Source organism: Coffea eugenioides, chromosome 4 (genome assembly GCF_003713205.1).
Source record: "Coffea eugenioides isolate CCC68of chromosome 4, Ceug_1.0, whole genome shotgun sequence".
Classification (NCBI taxonomy): domain Eukaryota; kingdom Viridiplantae; phylum Streptophyta; class Magnoliopsida; order Gentianales; family Rubiaceae; genus Coffea; species Coffea eugenioides.
Genome location: NC_040038.1, coordinates 2,245,114 through 2,259,973, shown reverse-complemented (window position 1 = coordinate 2,259,973; position 14,860 = coordinate 2,245,114). Strand labels below are relative to the sequence as shown.

The 14,860-nt window shown below is 38.1% G+C and overlaps 3 protein-coding genes across 3 annotated transcripts; all 3 read right to left on the bottom strand.

The window, feature by feature from the left end:
* Window positions 1-2,629: 2,629 nt before the first annotated feature.
* On the bottom strand, window positions 2,630-7,586 carry LOC113767488 (ruBisCO large subunit-binding protein subunit beta, chloroplastic). Its single transcript, XM_027311600.1, has 15 exons — window positions 7,418-7,586; window positions 6,239-6,497; window positions 6,004-6,129; window positions 5,719-5,856; window positions 5,534-5,629; window positions 5,066-5,308; window positions 4,738-4,972; window positions 4,478-4,647; window positions 4,309-4,386; window positions 4,155-4,226; window positions 3,949-4,053; window positions 3,775-3,867; window positions 3,572-3,664; window positions 3,098-3,221; window positions 2,630-2,977 (listed from the first exon to the last, which is right to left on the bottom strand). The coding sequence occupies exons 2-15, from the start codon at window positions 6,479-6,481 to the stop codon at window positions 2,964-2,966; spliced, it is 1,830 nt and encodes a 609-aa protein (XP_027167401.1). The 5' UTR covers window positions 6,482-6,497; window positions 7,418-7,586; the 3' UTR covers window positions 2,630-2,963.
* A 543-nt stretch (window positions 7,587-8,129) lies between these two features.
* On the bottom strand, window positions 8,130-11,545 carry LOC113768161 (uncharacterized isomerase BH0283-like). The gene is made up of 6 exons (XM_027312411.1): window positions 11,389-11,545; window positions 11,047-11,256; window positions 9,309-9,623; window positions 8,981-9,142; window positions 8,803-8,886; window positions 8,130-8,619 (listed from the first exon to the last, which is right to left on the bottom strand). Exons 1-6 carry the CDS (start codon window positions 11,416-11,418, stop codon window positions 8,512-8,514), a joined length of 909 nt encoding a protein of 302 aa, XP_027168212.1. The 5' UTR covers window positions 11,419-11,545; the 3' UTR covers window positions 8,130-8,511.
* A 1,986-nt stretch (window positions 11,546-13,531) lies between these two features.
* Window positions 13,532-14,507, bottom strand: LOC113767867 (mavicyanin-like). Its single transcript, XM_027312070.1, has 2 exons — window positions 14,306-14,507; window positions 13,532-13,914 (listed from the first exon to the last, which is right to left on the bottom strand). The coding sequence occupies exons 1-2, from the start codon at window positions 14,505-14,507 to the stop codon at window positions 13,532-13,534; spliced, it is 585 nt and encodes a 194-aa protein (XP_027167871.1).
* Between the last annotated feature and the right edge of the window lie 353 nt (window positions 14,508-14,860).

Here is a 14,860-nt window from a genome sequence, read left to right as displayed (position 1 = left end):
CCCAATTATCACATCATGACATTTGGCCAGGATGTTCGTTTCAGTATATGCGTTCTCTTCTTTTCTTTTTCTGGCATGTTCACTGAGCTCAGCAGACAGAAAATTAAACTTCAACTGTATGATTCTCTTCTCTTCTTTTCTTTTTTTTTTTGTTTAAAGAATGACTAGCAGAAGAAAAAACAATTATAGAATTCATTCCATTGCTCCTAGTTGTCGTTTGCGTCTAGAGACACAGGCAGACAGAACTGAGTCTCGTGATGAAAGAAGCCAAGAAAACTATAGCTAATACAACAAACACTCAAGTTTTGTGCTGACAAATAATGTTAAAGAGTTAGAGATCAAGTTTTGCGCTGAGTCTCGTGAAGTTGCGAGCGTCTAGCACCATCTTTTACTAGTTAGTACATTGTAGTGGTATTATTATTTCTGGAAATGAACGAGGGAACGAATGCTGCAATTTTATAGCAGACTTCTCCAACTCAAAAGTTCTTTTCATCTTCGGTTGCATTCATCGATGTTCGTATTTTGTCTCTTGATTGTATGGGATTGGTAGGGACGACGGAAATCATTCATTCACAATCTTAAAAGCACAGTAGTGTCTCCACAAAACGGAAACCTTCTCTTTCCCAATACGTGTCACCAGATGATTAAGATACTACTAGTATATCTTTAACAAAGTCAATCATCACTAGACAATAACAAACCCAAAATGAATTCAACTGGCTCTTCATTGCCCCAGAGAAGGAATCGCATAGAACTGTTCATCTTGATTGCTGGCTGGCACTACCAAAGTTGGAGGAATTAAACTAAATTGGATTTCTTGGCCTTCCATCTTTCTTTCCCTTTCATGTTACATTCCTAATCCAGCCACCAGTTTGCACTTTTCATAAACAAATTTCTCATTCCACGTCCATAATCATTGCTAAAAGATATAAACAACAACTTTCGTGAAAATTCCTTTCATTTTAGACTTCCCTTGTTGTATGTATGCAAGTCATGCAAACGGAAGCAACGATACATTGTATAACCTATTCTATCCTAATCTAAGGGGAGGGGGAGTCTAAGGAGGCTTGTGTTAGGGGCTAGTGGGTATACAAACTCAACTAAACCAAAGGAGTACTAAACCAAGGGACTTAAGTCCCTCCCTGGTGACCACTGAGCTTCCGTTACTCTTCTCCTTGAAATTTTACATGAGGTACAAAAAAAAAAAAGAGGCTGATCTCGTGTATATATATATATACGTGCTTTGCTTACTAACGGGTGTGAATGCCATGTCAGTTATTCCCAATTTAAATTTTAACTTCAATTTTTACACGTGTGACATGCATGTATATCTATTATTAGTATGTAGTTCTAGACTAATCCAAAAAGTCATAAATAAACAATCCAAACTTGCAACATTTTGCATTAAACACTCGTGATTGTTCAAATTCCAACGATGCGATTTGAGGCACGGATATAATCTGTGTCAAAGACTAATGATAAGGGTTTGACAAAAATTAGCCACGTACATGCATCTAAAGGAATGATTATGTGCCAAATCATGCTAACGGGCGCAAAATTTGGTATTTTATGGCTCTTCTGTACATCATATAGTACACGAACGATAATAGAGAAGAAGAGAGTAACAACAAAACCAAAATTTGATGATGCACCACAGCAATTTGGTAAGCTGTAATAGTCATGGCCTCTTTCTTCTCCTTTTGTTTGCCTTAAGATACCCCACTTACGTGGCCTGCGGAAACCACAAAGGAGTTTCTTAGGATACACACAGGAGTTTTCTTGTCGGATTTGGCATGCGACTTTATATAACCCACCCCCTGGCCTCTTCCAATTATATGAAGGTTATTTTAGTGAAGACACAGTATAATAATGGTTGATTGGAAAGTGACTGATTCTTCCTAAACAAAGGGGATAAATCATAAAATGAAACGAGAAAATGGCTTTTATTTTTATTTTTTGTCTGGAAAGTGACCCCCTCCTCTTCTCTTCTCTTCTCTTCTCTTCTCTCTTTGGGCTGCAAGTCACATTAGATGATATAGTCTTAAAGCACTATGATTATGCTTTTTGTTGTAGAGTGCCTTTTTAAGTTGGTTCCAACTGCATGCATAAGAAGATAAGTTATGACTGATTTACAATGCACACGATTTTGTGATTAGACGCCGTCCAAAGCCAGCCACCAAACATATCCAAACGATTAAGATCAGCACGCCCTCCCTCCCTCCCTATGACAAATGGATAATAATATATATGGAAGATTGGTACCAATCGAACGGTGGAGGGAAAACATTAGCCCCAGGAGATCCTCACAAACGTGAAGAAAGATGAAAACTGATTTTACCGTCGCACAAGCAAAATGAGACGACAGCGCAGACAACCTTATTATAATTATATACAATAATAATAACAATAATAATAATGAGCCGAGCCGAGCCGGATCCTCTAATAATAATAATGGCCCGCAGAATACACATTGGGGCTGGGATCCGTCTCGAATTAGCCGATACCTTTCTTATAACTTCACCACCATTTGATTTAGTTAATATTTGAAAATGATGATCGTCTACCTTTTGCTTTTCCTTCATTTTGGTCTTTTGCTGTTTCTTGATTTTGATCTTCTAACTTTAATAAGTTGCAGAAAACGAGTGTACGATTGATTTATTCAACGTTTCGGAACTTCTGACTATGATTTACTTGCACAACTTACGGGTTCATGGATGGCTGATGAGTACAATTTGTGCCATAAATATCGGCTATTTGACTAGCAGTTGTTACCGATTAGCGATGACAAAATTTCAGAACGAATGAAAGAAATCAGGCAGGTAAAAATGCTGCAAATACAAGTCCAATGGCTCTTCCAACGACCATACGAGTTTCTCGTGCTCTCTTCAAGGGCAAAAGAGATCTGATAACCCATCTAGAATTGAGTCCTCATGGTTCGGGTAATCAACTATGTGCTGCAGCAATTAGTAACCATAACCTGATCACACAAACAATGAAAGTGACGTATAGTTGCAGCTTCCTAAATAGATCTGGCATTACCACTAGATAGATACTTTAAAGTGCATTGTGTGAATTATGGAAGATACTAATAATATACCTGAATTATCCATGGGATTTCCAGCAGCCACAGGCTCTGGCACCTTAATGTCCACAACCACTGCATCCGAGGTGAGGAAAGTCCTGGCAACCGATGCTGCATGCTCCAGGCAGCATCTTACCACCTGAACAACAAGTACATTTACCTAGTTACAAGCTTACGAGAGAATGTTCAGATGGACACACATCTAAGAAGTACAAATTGATCAGAGAATAGGTTTATGTACTTTGAGGAACAATTAACATATGAAAGTGGAATTGTTATTGGCATGAGGTGCCAGATGTAGAGCGAGCCAGGCTTTTCTCTCTCCTAATTACAAAGCCAATCGAAGGGGGTATAACCCATTTAAGGTGAAGTTCCCTGAACCATATTATAAAGCAACACTTGGCTTGACTAATCATCTTATCACAATCAACACATTACAGATATGAGCCAAACCAAGTATTTCTGTATGCCTAGAGACAAAACACTTGCCTTTGTGGGATCAATGATACCAGCAGCCATCAGATCCTCATAGTTTCCAGTTGCAGCATTATAACCAAACTTAACATTCTCACTAGACAGCACCTGTAGAGGGAGGGAGTTTAAAACTCAACTCACCAAGTAAACAAATGTTCAAAAAAATTGTTACAATAAAAAGGAGCACATAAAGTGGAGCAATTTACATCAAGCCGCACCTTTTCAATTACAACACTTCCATTGACCCCTGCATTCTTGGCAATTAACTTCATTGGGTAACTCAATGCCCTCTTAACAATGTATGCTCCGACCTGCAACCATTCAACATATGAGTTCAACGTTATGCAGGAACCCCACAGATGGCACGTTGGAAAATCACACAGACATATCACCTTCTGCTCATCATTGTCAAGGGAGTCCTTGATGGCATCAACTTTAGCAGCAAGCCGCAATAAGGTGCATCCACCTCCAACGACAATGCCTTCCTCAACAGCGGCCTGTTGTAAGATAAATGATTCCAATGATGAATTGTCGTACAGGAAACCCTGTGTACCAGAGTTGTTGTGTATAAATTTAGAAGCACGTTGTTAAAAGAAACCTTCGTCGCATTGAGTGCATCCTCGACTCTCAACTTCTTCTCCTTAAGTTCTGTTTCAGTTTGTGCCCCAACCTGGACACAAGCAACCAAAATCAAAACAAAGGAAGTGTTATTGAAGGAAATAAATAAGCAAGGCATTGGCAAAAAGACCGACCTGTATGACAGCAACACCGCCTGAAAGTTTGGCAATTCTTTCATTAAGCTTTTCCTTTTCATAGTCCTGCTCAGCTGCCTGTATGACCACCCAAATGTGAGACTCTGGGGACCAGAAAAATCCACCTAATCAGAACTATGACAGGAGATAGAATAATCATTGTTCCAACCTCAACAAGGTTTTTGATCTGTGCAACTCGTTTATTTACAGCATCCTGAGTGCTACCATCACCAACAATTGTCGTCGTTTCCTTTGTCAGCACCACCTTTGCTGCATGACCTAAAACCTCACTCCCAACCTTGTCTACGGACAATCCTACCTCCTCTCTAATCACAGTACCTGATGGAATATAGGTGAGATTAAGTATGAGCTTCATCTAGAGAAGAACATGATGCATTTTAAGGAATGTATCACAACATGAAATACCACCTCCAGTCAGGATAGCAATATCATCAAGGTATTGGCTCTTGCGATCCCCAAAACCAGGAGCTTTGAGTGCAGCAATCTTCAAAGCTCCTCTAAGCTTGTTCACAACCAGAGTGGCAAGAGCTTCCTGCTCAATGTCTTCAGCAATTATTAGTATTGGATATCCTCCCCTGATGCCATCTTCCAAAATGCTGATTAAATCCCTCGCATTTGTAATCTTTTTGTCGACCAGAAGAAGCTGCACATATTGTGCTCAACCATTTAACAAAATCAAGATAAGAAACTCCCCTTAAACAACCTAAGTGGAAAAATTCAAGTGATAGCTGCTTGCCTTGCAGTTTTCAAATTCAACAGCCATCTTCTCACTATCAGTCACAAAATAAGGGGACATGTATCCACGGTCAAATTGCATGCCTTCCACGACGTACAGATTATTATCAGAACCTTTACCCTCCTCAAGTGTCACAACGCCTTTCCTACCCACTTTGCTCATTGCTTCTGCTATCATATTACCCACTTCATAGTTGTTTCCTGCACTAACTGCAGCGACATCTGCTAATTCACTATCTTCTACCTGCAAATCCACATAAGAGAAAACATTTGAAATTAAAATTCAAAGGAGAGTGAGAACTTTTGATATCTGAAACTCAGCAGATGACAGCCCAAAATTGACCCTGTTAGTGAGACATACGAACTTGCAATGCTTCCCCTGAAGATGCACTCATATCAGGCATCCTGCACAGATATTAATTTATAGATCGTGTGTTAAATATGGAAAATTTAAAAGCTTCCACATTACCTCTTTCGACATTAATTTGAGTTCAGCCACCAAAGCTTTGGCTGTTCGCTCAATACCCCTTGTAATTTGAATAGGGTTTGCACCAGCAGCAACCACCTGCAGGAATCATGTTCAAAGACTCAAATACCTAAAATAGCAGAATAGCCATTAAAAACTCTACTAAAGCTATACGCAAGTAAACAAACCTTAACACCTTCAGTTATTAGACCTTGTGCAAGCACTACAGATGTTGTTGTCCCATCCCCAGCCAAGTCATTTGTCTTTGACGCAGCTTGTCTTACTAACTTAGCACCAATATTCTCAACAGGATCCTCCAATTCGACCTATTATGATTGTCATGACATATTATATTAAACTTGTAGGCCATATACAATGTTGTCAAAGGAAATATACAAGTGAAGATAATAAAAGCTGATATTTTGAAATATATCATTTGAAGATGTCAGGGGACTAATTCATGGAAGCCCTACCTCTTTAGCTACTGTCACACCGTCATTGACAATTCTGGGAGACCCATACTTGCTTTCAAGTACTACATTTCTTCCTTTAGGTCCCAGTGTAACACCTACTAGATCAGCAAGCTTGTTAACACCGGCCTGAAATAGAGAAATGTAAGTATTAGGTACAAGAGAGATGAGATAAAAGAAACAAATATACCAATTGAGACATAGAAAAATAGTGATGACATCCAAAAATGGAAGTCACCTGCAGCTTCTTAATAGCGGACCCATCCTTGTTGAAATGCAAGTCCTTGGCCATAGCCTGAACCTTGCAGCTAAGTCTTTTGCGAAGAATAACATTCTGTCTCCTGCCTCCCAATTTATTGGCAGATATAGATGTCAATGAGGACAGAGCCTCGGATGAACTAACAAATTTCTTATCTGCTGTAGAAGTGCTAGGCGAAATGAGAGAACCGACACAAGACATAGCAGTGAAAGTAGAAGCCATGTTGTAATACTAAGATCTGCAACAGTGAAAACAACAGCATGTCAAAACTTTCAGGTAAAAGGTCACTCGCATTTCATAATTATGAGGCGAAGTCAGAGAAAATGAATTGCAGGAAACATGTGTTGCAAAAAGAACAACCTAACAAGAATTAATCATCAAGCATAGAAATTGGCTATTCCTTTGCAAATCTTATGCTTGTAGTCTCTTTCTCGAGCACCAAAAGAAATTTAAAGTGAGTAATGATCTCAAGCAAGAATAAGGAAGTAGAATTGGATGTTTACAGCATGAAATTTCAACTCGTGATTAATTCTTATTAGAGAAATGAGCAAACTTGTGAAGATGTAGCATCTGGAACTGGAACTTCAGCAAAAATTAGACTGGAGCAGTTGTGTAGCTCAACGTCATTGTAATAAGTAAATACAAACTTTCCCACATCCTTCAGCAACAACTCACAAAGCTCCTTTTTTTTGGGTTTCAGGGAGGAAAAAGCTGGATGCACTATATTTTTGTTACAAGATAGATATTGGAACAGACGCAAAAAAAAAAAAAAAAAAAAAAAAAAAAAACACTGGAACAGACCAACCATCCACCCATTTTTACTGCACAAGAATGAAATTTTTTTCTTGTATTCAAGGGAAGAAAAAGAAAACAGGTTTTAAGGATGACAATAATAATATCCAGATATCCCCACAATGGGCAGTATTTGGAATAATCAGGCGAAATAAACAGAAAAAGATTTTAACTTTTACCTTAAAAGCACGTAATAAGAAGGTCAAAAAAAAAAACTTAAAAACCAAAATGAATCCCAAAATAGTACTAATGGAGATACATCAATAAATTATAATCAGACATATAAACGATACTATACTGTGAAAGAAGCAATGAGGAGAGTTGAGAACACAATACAAATTGCAGAATGTAGAAATAAAAGATTACCGAGAGAATATAAGTAAGTGGAGTTAGCTGAGGGAAGGAGGTAGTAGGAGGAGAAGATGAGAAAAGGGGTTTTCTGGTGGGGCGGAGGGCGTGTTAGGGTTTTAGTAGTGTTTAGGAGGAAGAAGGTAAGGACGGGGCTACTGGCTAGATTCTTTGGGAGCTCCGGTGGTTTAGAACTTTCTAGAATTTTTACCACTTGGAAATTGCAAATTATTGTCTTTTTTTTTTTTTAAGGTATCTTCTCAATACCTAACCAGCTTAGAAGTAAACTCTAGTTGCACTGCACTACTTGCGACTTAAATCAGCCCAAAAGACAAATCCATACTCCACTTCAGGGTATCACATTAAACACAATTAAGCAGAAGGCTTTTTGCCCCGGATTTAGATTTTTCATTCCATCTTTGATGTTTTATGTCGATGGAATTTTTATAAACAAGCTGAATGAATGTTCTAGACATTTGCTAATCCGATTGATACCCATTTTTGTCCCTGGATCGTTTTGATGTTACAGAAGCAACCAAAATTGGCAAGAAAAATGCATTCATCGTACAAGGCTTAAACCCAGGCCTTACACTCAAAAAAGTTTATGGAGTTTCATAATAGTACCATCGATTATTCCGTTCATTTATTTATTTTTTCCTCACAAAAATGGAGGTGCATATACTTTCAAATCCCATATTTTAAAGAAAAATCCAAAATACTCTCATTGTCATACGACACTAATTACTATCTTCTTCTCTCTCGCCATATTGCGACTTTGCCCAGAGATATCCATCCTTTGACATCGTCTACAGTACTGACTAAACATGGCCAGAGTGGAATCTTTAGATCTGCCCTATTTGATAGTACAAAAGCTTCTACCCTCCCTATATGATGGCACAAGTCAGTAGCACTGTGATGATCCGCTCAGTTCGCAATCTCAGTTGCAACAACATATGATCCGCGAAACACAGAGCAAATATAACCTCACAAGTGCATGGGATACAACTAAATTGCATTAGCAGTTGGTCCAGTTTCGGCAGGTTTTTATAATCTCAACCTCGGTCTACACACCAGTTTTTGAGGAACAGATGAACATCTCGAGTAGAATGGTTCTAGACCAAGATAGAGCCCTCTGCCACGACAACTGCTTTTCCCCGTAGAAGTACTCTTTGATTCTTCTCGTCCAAATGGAGGTTAATCACACCACTCCTAGAAGATGCCTGCATCAAGAGAAGAACGCTGGGATCATATTCATTAATCTCTTGCTCTCGTATGCTTTGCCAAATTATTTCCTCAGCCTTTTGAGGCACAAATGCAAAGATGCAGTTTGGTTTGTTTGTAATTTGTCTTTAAATTTGTGCACGCCGTGCCCAAGAGAGGGGAGAGCGAGGGTAAAACAGCACCTGATAAGCAACAAAATCACATTTGCCGAGCTTCTTGCTCCAGTAGGGCGCTAAGGCACAATGTGCGCTGCCACAGACAGGATCCTGATATTTGCAAAGCAAAGTCATGCAACATATATGGAGCACGTCCCGGTGCTATATCAGAGCCAAGATTATCTAGAAGAATAAAGAGGATCACCTCATTAACCCCAAACTTTGGGCAGAAGAAGCGACTATAGAAGTCAAATCCAGTTTCAGGCGATGCAGGCCCAGTGACAATTATCCCTCTACCTGGACATCTTTTTACCTCATCAAACTGCGGTTCCAATTCTGCAACTGCTTTTTCTGATGGGAGCACAACCTATCAAAGTACGATTAGTGATGTCACCTGGAATGAACTCCTCAAGCATATACTATTAAACAAGTATCAGTGGTTGGTTAATTTGCGAACTTATAATTCGTCTTTTTACTTGACATAGAACAATTCTTTTAAATTGTTTAATAATTCAAATGGCAAAGAAACTGACTACAAGGTCTTCTGCAGTGGTAGTCTTCAGGATCTCAACCACAGAAGCACCATTTAAGCTTTTAGAGATCTCCGATACGTCTGCAGAATTAAATCCAGTAACCGGGACGACTGGGAAATCTAATTCAATAAAGTAGTCCTCTTGAGCATTATCTCCATTTTGAAGCTCAATAGATTCCGAGGCCCTGGATTTTGAGATTCGCCTGGCTGTTAAAATCCCTGACAGAGTCAGGAACTCGATTCTATGAGAATTCACTAGACCATATGTAAATAGAGTATGTGAGGCTGCTAAAGTTGCATGTCCGCAGAGTTGCACCTGCAAGCAGAAGTCATATCGAAGAGTGAATTCATCGTTCAAACATCTGACACTTACTGATACATAGCTATATAAAAAGGCCACAAAAAATGACCGAAATCATAAAAGCATCAGTGTCTATTGATCAACAATGGCCATTATATGCGTACCAAAGATACATTTAGTTATACAAAAGATGGAGTTGAACGTTTTACTATCCAACAATCAAGATTCTGCTGGAATAGAAATTAGTACCACAAGTGGAATCTCAGGCACAGAGCTTCATGATCATAAACTGAAATCTGAAGTTGGGCAAAAGGTGAAGAAAAATATTCAACTTTATTACGCGATGAAGTTTCTTAGCGGTGTATAATTTTGACTGCTTACCTAAACCCAAACTAATTGGCAAAAAAGGAGGGAGGGAAAATAACTATAGATGCCAAAATTCAAAAGAGAAGTCCAAATTAAGCATATTTATCAATTAAATATCCAAGGCAAGCCAGCGCATTTCACAAATTTAGCTTTGAAAAAAAAGAAGGGATAATTTCAGAAACCTCTCCTGATGTTTTTAACAATTTCATTGAGCTCCCCTGATATTTGAAAAATTACACATACCTCCCTTGATTTGATAGTTTTTGTAACAAAACCTTAAAATAATATTGACTTGATCACATTTTTAAATGAATATCCAAAAATGCTCTTGTGTAATGAGTTTTAATTTACTTTCCTATAGAATTATAAAATTATCTAATATAATTATAAAGAAAATACGTAAATTTTTCATGTTCATACCTATTATTCGATAAACAATTATAATAATAATTTTATCACTGTGATAGGATACTTTTGACGGTATTTTATCATGGATTTAGATTTATAAGATAGAAAATAAAATGTTGAAAAAATTGATTCAAAATTTATAAATTTTTTGAGTAGTGAGATTATCATAATTTAGTAGTGATTTTGGGTATTTTTTTTTGGATTTATTGTTAATTTTAATACCAAAAAATAGAAAATAAAAATTAGCAAAGAACACCAGATTACGTATAAAGTTAACTCATTAAAAAAATCATTAATTTGACATTTGGTTATGATAGAAAGCTAGAAACTAGAGATAATGATGGTAATTTTACAATTTTATTGGCAAAAAATTAAAATGAAGAGGAATAAGAAGTAAAAAATAATGAAAAAATAATTTTAAAGGCATTCTAACTATAAGCATACCAAACAATGAAATTTTATTAAAATATTTAAGGATAGTATTATCATTTAAAATAATAAGGGAGGCATATATAATTTTTTAAACTTTAGGGGAGTTCAGTGAAATTGTCAAAACTTGTCTGAAATATTTGTGTGATAAAATTGTAAGATAAAATTGTCTGAAATTATCCCAAAAAAGAAAAGAAAGAAGAAGAAAAATGTGGTTGGTGCAGGCGGGACAGACCTCAGCTACTGGAGTGAACCACCGAATTCCAAACCTGGGAGATGCTGATTGTAACTCGTCGGTGCCGTCAATCGGAGTGAGAAAAGCTGTGGTTGACATATTCAGCTCCCCAGCAACAGCTTGCAGCCATTCCTTATCTCTATTGTCCTCCTCCAACCAACACACCCCCGCTGGATTCCCCTTGAATGCCTTGTCCGTGAAGGCGTCCACCTGAAGTTTCGCACAAAACTCTGATTAAATTTTTAGTTTTAGACAGCAATCTCATCTCATATATACTCGTTGCCTGTGACAATTAAATTCTAAGTCTCACTACTAGTACGAATGACATAACAAATTGTTTACCACAAAGTATTTAACGGGCTTTTTGACCATTCTGCAAACGAGCAAAAAAAAAGAAGAAGACTTCTTTCTTGCTCTGTCGTGCGCTGAAGATACTACTCTACTGCTTTCCGGAGTATCTGAGACAGCAAACCACTGAGAAAGTGAGAATTGGGGCAGGCTAAAGTAGGGATGGCAATGGGGGCGGGTGCCCGCGGGGGGCTCTCGGGGCGGGGGTATACTCCCCCGCCCCCCGCCCCGCCCCGCCCCCCGCAAAACAAAAAAAAATATAAAAAAATATATAATTATATATAACATGTAAGTTAATTAGTTATAAACTTATGATAATGATATTATTAGTTAGATATATTATATAATGTATGTTAGTTTATGTAATATAATTGATATTATCAATTATATGAATAATTCTACATGTTTACTAATAGAATTTATTAATTAGTTATACTAAATTTACTAATATATTTATACTAAATTTCTAATTACACTTAATAGAATAACACTTTTTCTCAAAAAAAACCACAAACACAATAATGAATTAGTGATTGCATTTGTACTAAAAGTGAAAACTTGACTATTTTAGTTATATTTATTTCATCATATTGGATTGTATTCAAATAACTTCTGTTTGATTGTTTTTATGAGTTTCAATTGTAAAATTACAATGAATAATAATTTGGTGATGCGTTGATATTTTAGTACTTGATTATTTATTAAAATTTAATTATAATAAAATTATATAATAAAATTGTATTAACCCCGCGGGGGCACCCGCGGGGGAACGGGGCGGGGGCGGGGGGGCGGGCGGGCGGGGGGAGCAGGAGGCGGGGACGGGGGGAACTAATAGGCAACGGGACGGGGGAGGGGACCCCCGCCCCAACCCCGCCCCGTTGCCATCCCTAGGCTAAAGCTTTACGCCGGAGAAGGAACCAAAAAAAAAAAAAAAGGGAGGGCCAAAAACTGACTTAACTTTCTGTTTTCAGTGGTACAAGAAACGTACACGAATGTTTGACTTTTTTTTTTTTTTGGTTGCTATGCATTTATATAACCTACTCTATCCTAATCTAGGGGAAAAGGGGAGCCTAAGGAGGCTGTGGTAGGGGGTTAGTGGGTATATAGACCCAACTACATCAAGGGAGTACACTGGCACAATCGTTAGAATGTTTGACTTTGTTATACCATAGTATTTAGCAATCTTTGTTTCATATTTTGATCTCTTGCCCCACCTTATTAGCTCGGTTGGCCACAGCTTCTCCTCAGAGTACGTTGTCCATTCCCACCAGGTTCGAATTCTAGGGTTAACGTGTTTAAGGGGAAGGAGCCTCTCCTCTTAAATCATAGGGAGATTAGTCGGGTTCGACTTATCGAACCCGGATACCTCTGTGTCCGGGAAAAAAAAAAGTCAAATCAAAGGTCGTGACAACTATTGCCAAGTTTGCACCTGCTCTACTCAGAATATTCTTAAAAAAGGGGCAAAAATGCATCCTTTTGACTTGCTCTATCATTTCAGAAAAAAAAAAAAAAAAGACAAGGGCAATTGTTTACATTTTACTGTTGGGGAAAAAAAATTGTCTGCACTTTTACTGTTGGGGCCCTTTTCATCCTTTGCTTAGCCAACTCAAGTCAAACCCTGCCAATTGAAATGTTGGTTTACCTCCTATCCTTTTAGGCTGTCTCAACTCTCAATCCTCAACGTAAAAAGATAAAAACTATCTATCTTTGATACGACTTAAATCAATACTCCAGCTTGTTTTCTAAAATGTCCAAGAGGAATCAAGAAATCAGCGTATGTAGTCGCAAAAAGAGAACTACTTTCCTTTAGATAATGCATGGAGAAGTCTGTCATTAGTCTTCTCTTCTTCCTTTTTCATTTCCAGAAAGATGCCAAGGGCTTGTTTCCTCCAACTTTAAATGAGGGATAAATTTTGAAGCGCCAATTAATCTTATACTTTCCTTATGCAAAGTTCAAAGATTACAAAAACAAAATGCAGACCAAAGAGTTAGAATAATACTGAAATATTTGACTGCATAAATTAAATCAACGAGAAAGTTGCATCGTACTAGAAAATTCAAATACAAATAATAATGTAATAATGAGTCTCCCTAACATAGATGAATAGATGTATTGAGTTGCCCCTATGACTATAACTCAAGCCATCAGTGCCGTCGCGACAAAAGCAACCAGTACTGAGACCACTGATATCGAAGCCACCCCATCAGCTGATGAAATTGTCGGTCCTGAATTCGAAAGGGGAGATGGGGCTGGAGAGATTCCAGGAAATGACTGAGGTGGACGGGCAATGGCTGGAGGAGAATGTGATCTGGGGTGCAGGGGAAAGACGTCGATCAGCAGCCGCTGGCCTTCTTTACAGTGATGGTGATCTCCGCTGATGAAGTACATAGGGCCTGGTGCATCCAGAGTAATCAAGGTATTGTTCCCGTCAGTGTATGCGGTAATTGGGCTGCTTGTGTTGCAGTGATAGAATCCCCATTTATCCACCACCACCACCGAATCATTCGTATACTCGAAACCTGGTATAAAACACAACCTTGTCCACATTAACAACTACTACGTTACCATTTCAAGCATACAAGATTGAATATTATAACCCCTTGATTTAAGAGATCTTTTTTTTTTTTTTGTCTTGTAATGAATGAGTGCTAAATCCTTATGTTATGCACTTCCAACTTCTGACTTCTTCTGCCCTTTTCTTTCTACTAAAGTTCTTGTAATTAGAAATGAAAAAACTTCATCACTGAGTACGGTTCAAGATTGTCACCGCAGAAACATAATAAGAATGCAAGTTACTCCCTCAACAAAACCCAACAAAAAAAAACTTTGCATTAGCCTTGTGTCATGCTGCGGTTTTAATATCATGCAACATAAAGCTAGTTTAGGAGAGAAATGAGTACGAAAACTCACGAAGAGAATCTCCAACGTGGAATCTCCTTCTGGAGGCCCATAGATTATACATATCAGTTTCGTTCAATGTGGGCTGTCGCCAGCCTAAAGCATCACCCACTTTGAATTCCTCGGCAGCCACGACCATGGTAGGAGTAGCACTGAAGAATATCACTGGAATGACTAATGCACAAACACAGCAGAGAACTGAACGAGGTGCCATTTTGATGTTTTTTTTCAGCAGTACTACTTGTTAATGCTGTTGTTACTGAAAACGAAGGTTCTTCTCGAGAGGAAATATGAAAAGCTTCAAGAAGTTGTAGGTAGGCAGATGGGGGTGGTGTTCCCTGATATATAAAGTTGCAGTTTTTGAAGAGCAAAAGGGCAGAATTGAAAGTAGTGGTACAGTAGTTACAAGGTGAACGTGGAGGGAGTTGCTGTGTTTGGCGCTTCAACTACTCAAGCAAGACGTAAAATCCAGGAGTGGAGGAGGTCGTGGGGATAATCAGAGATAGTTGTCTGTTGTCTTTTTCACTTGATCATCAGTAATATACACATGTTTTCCTTTTAAATTTT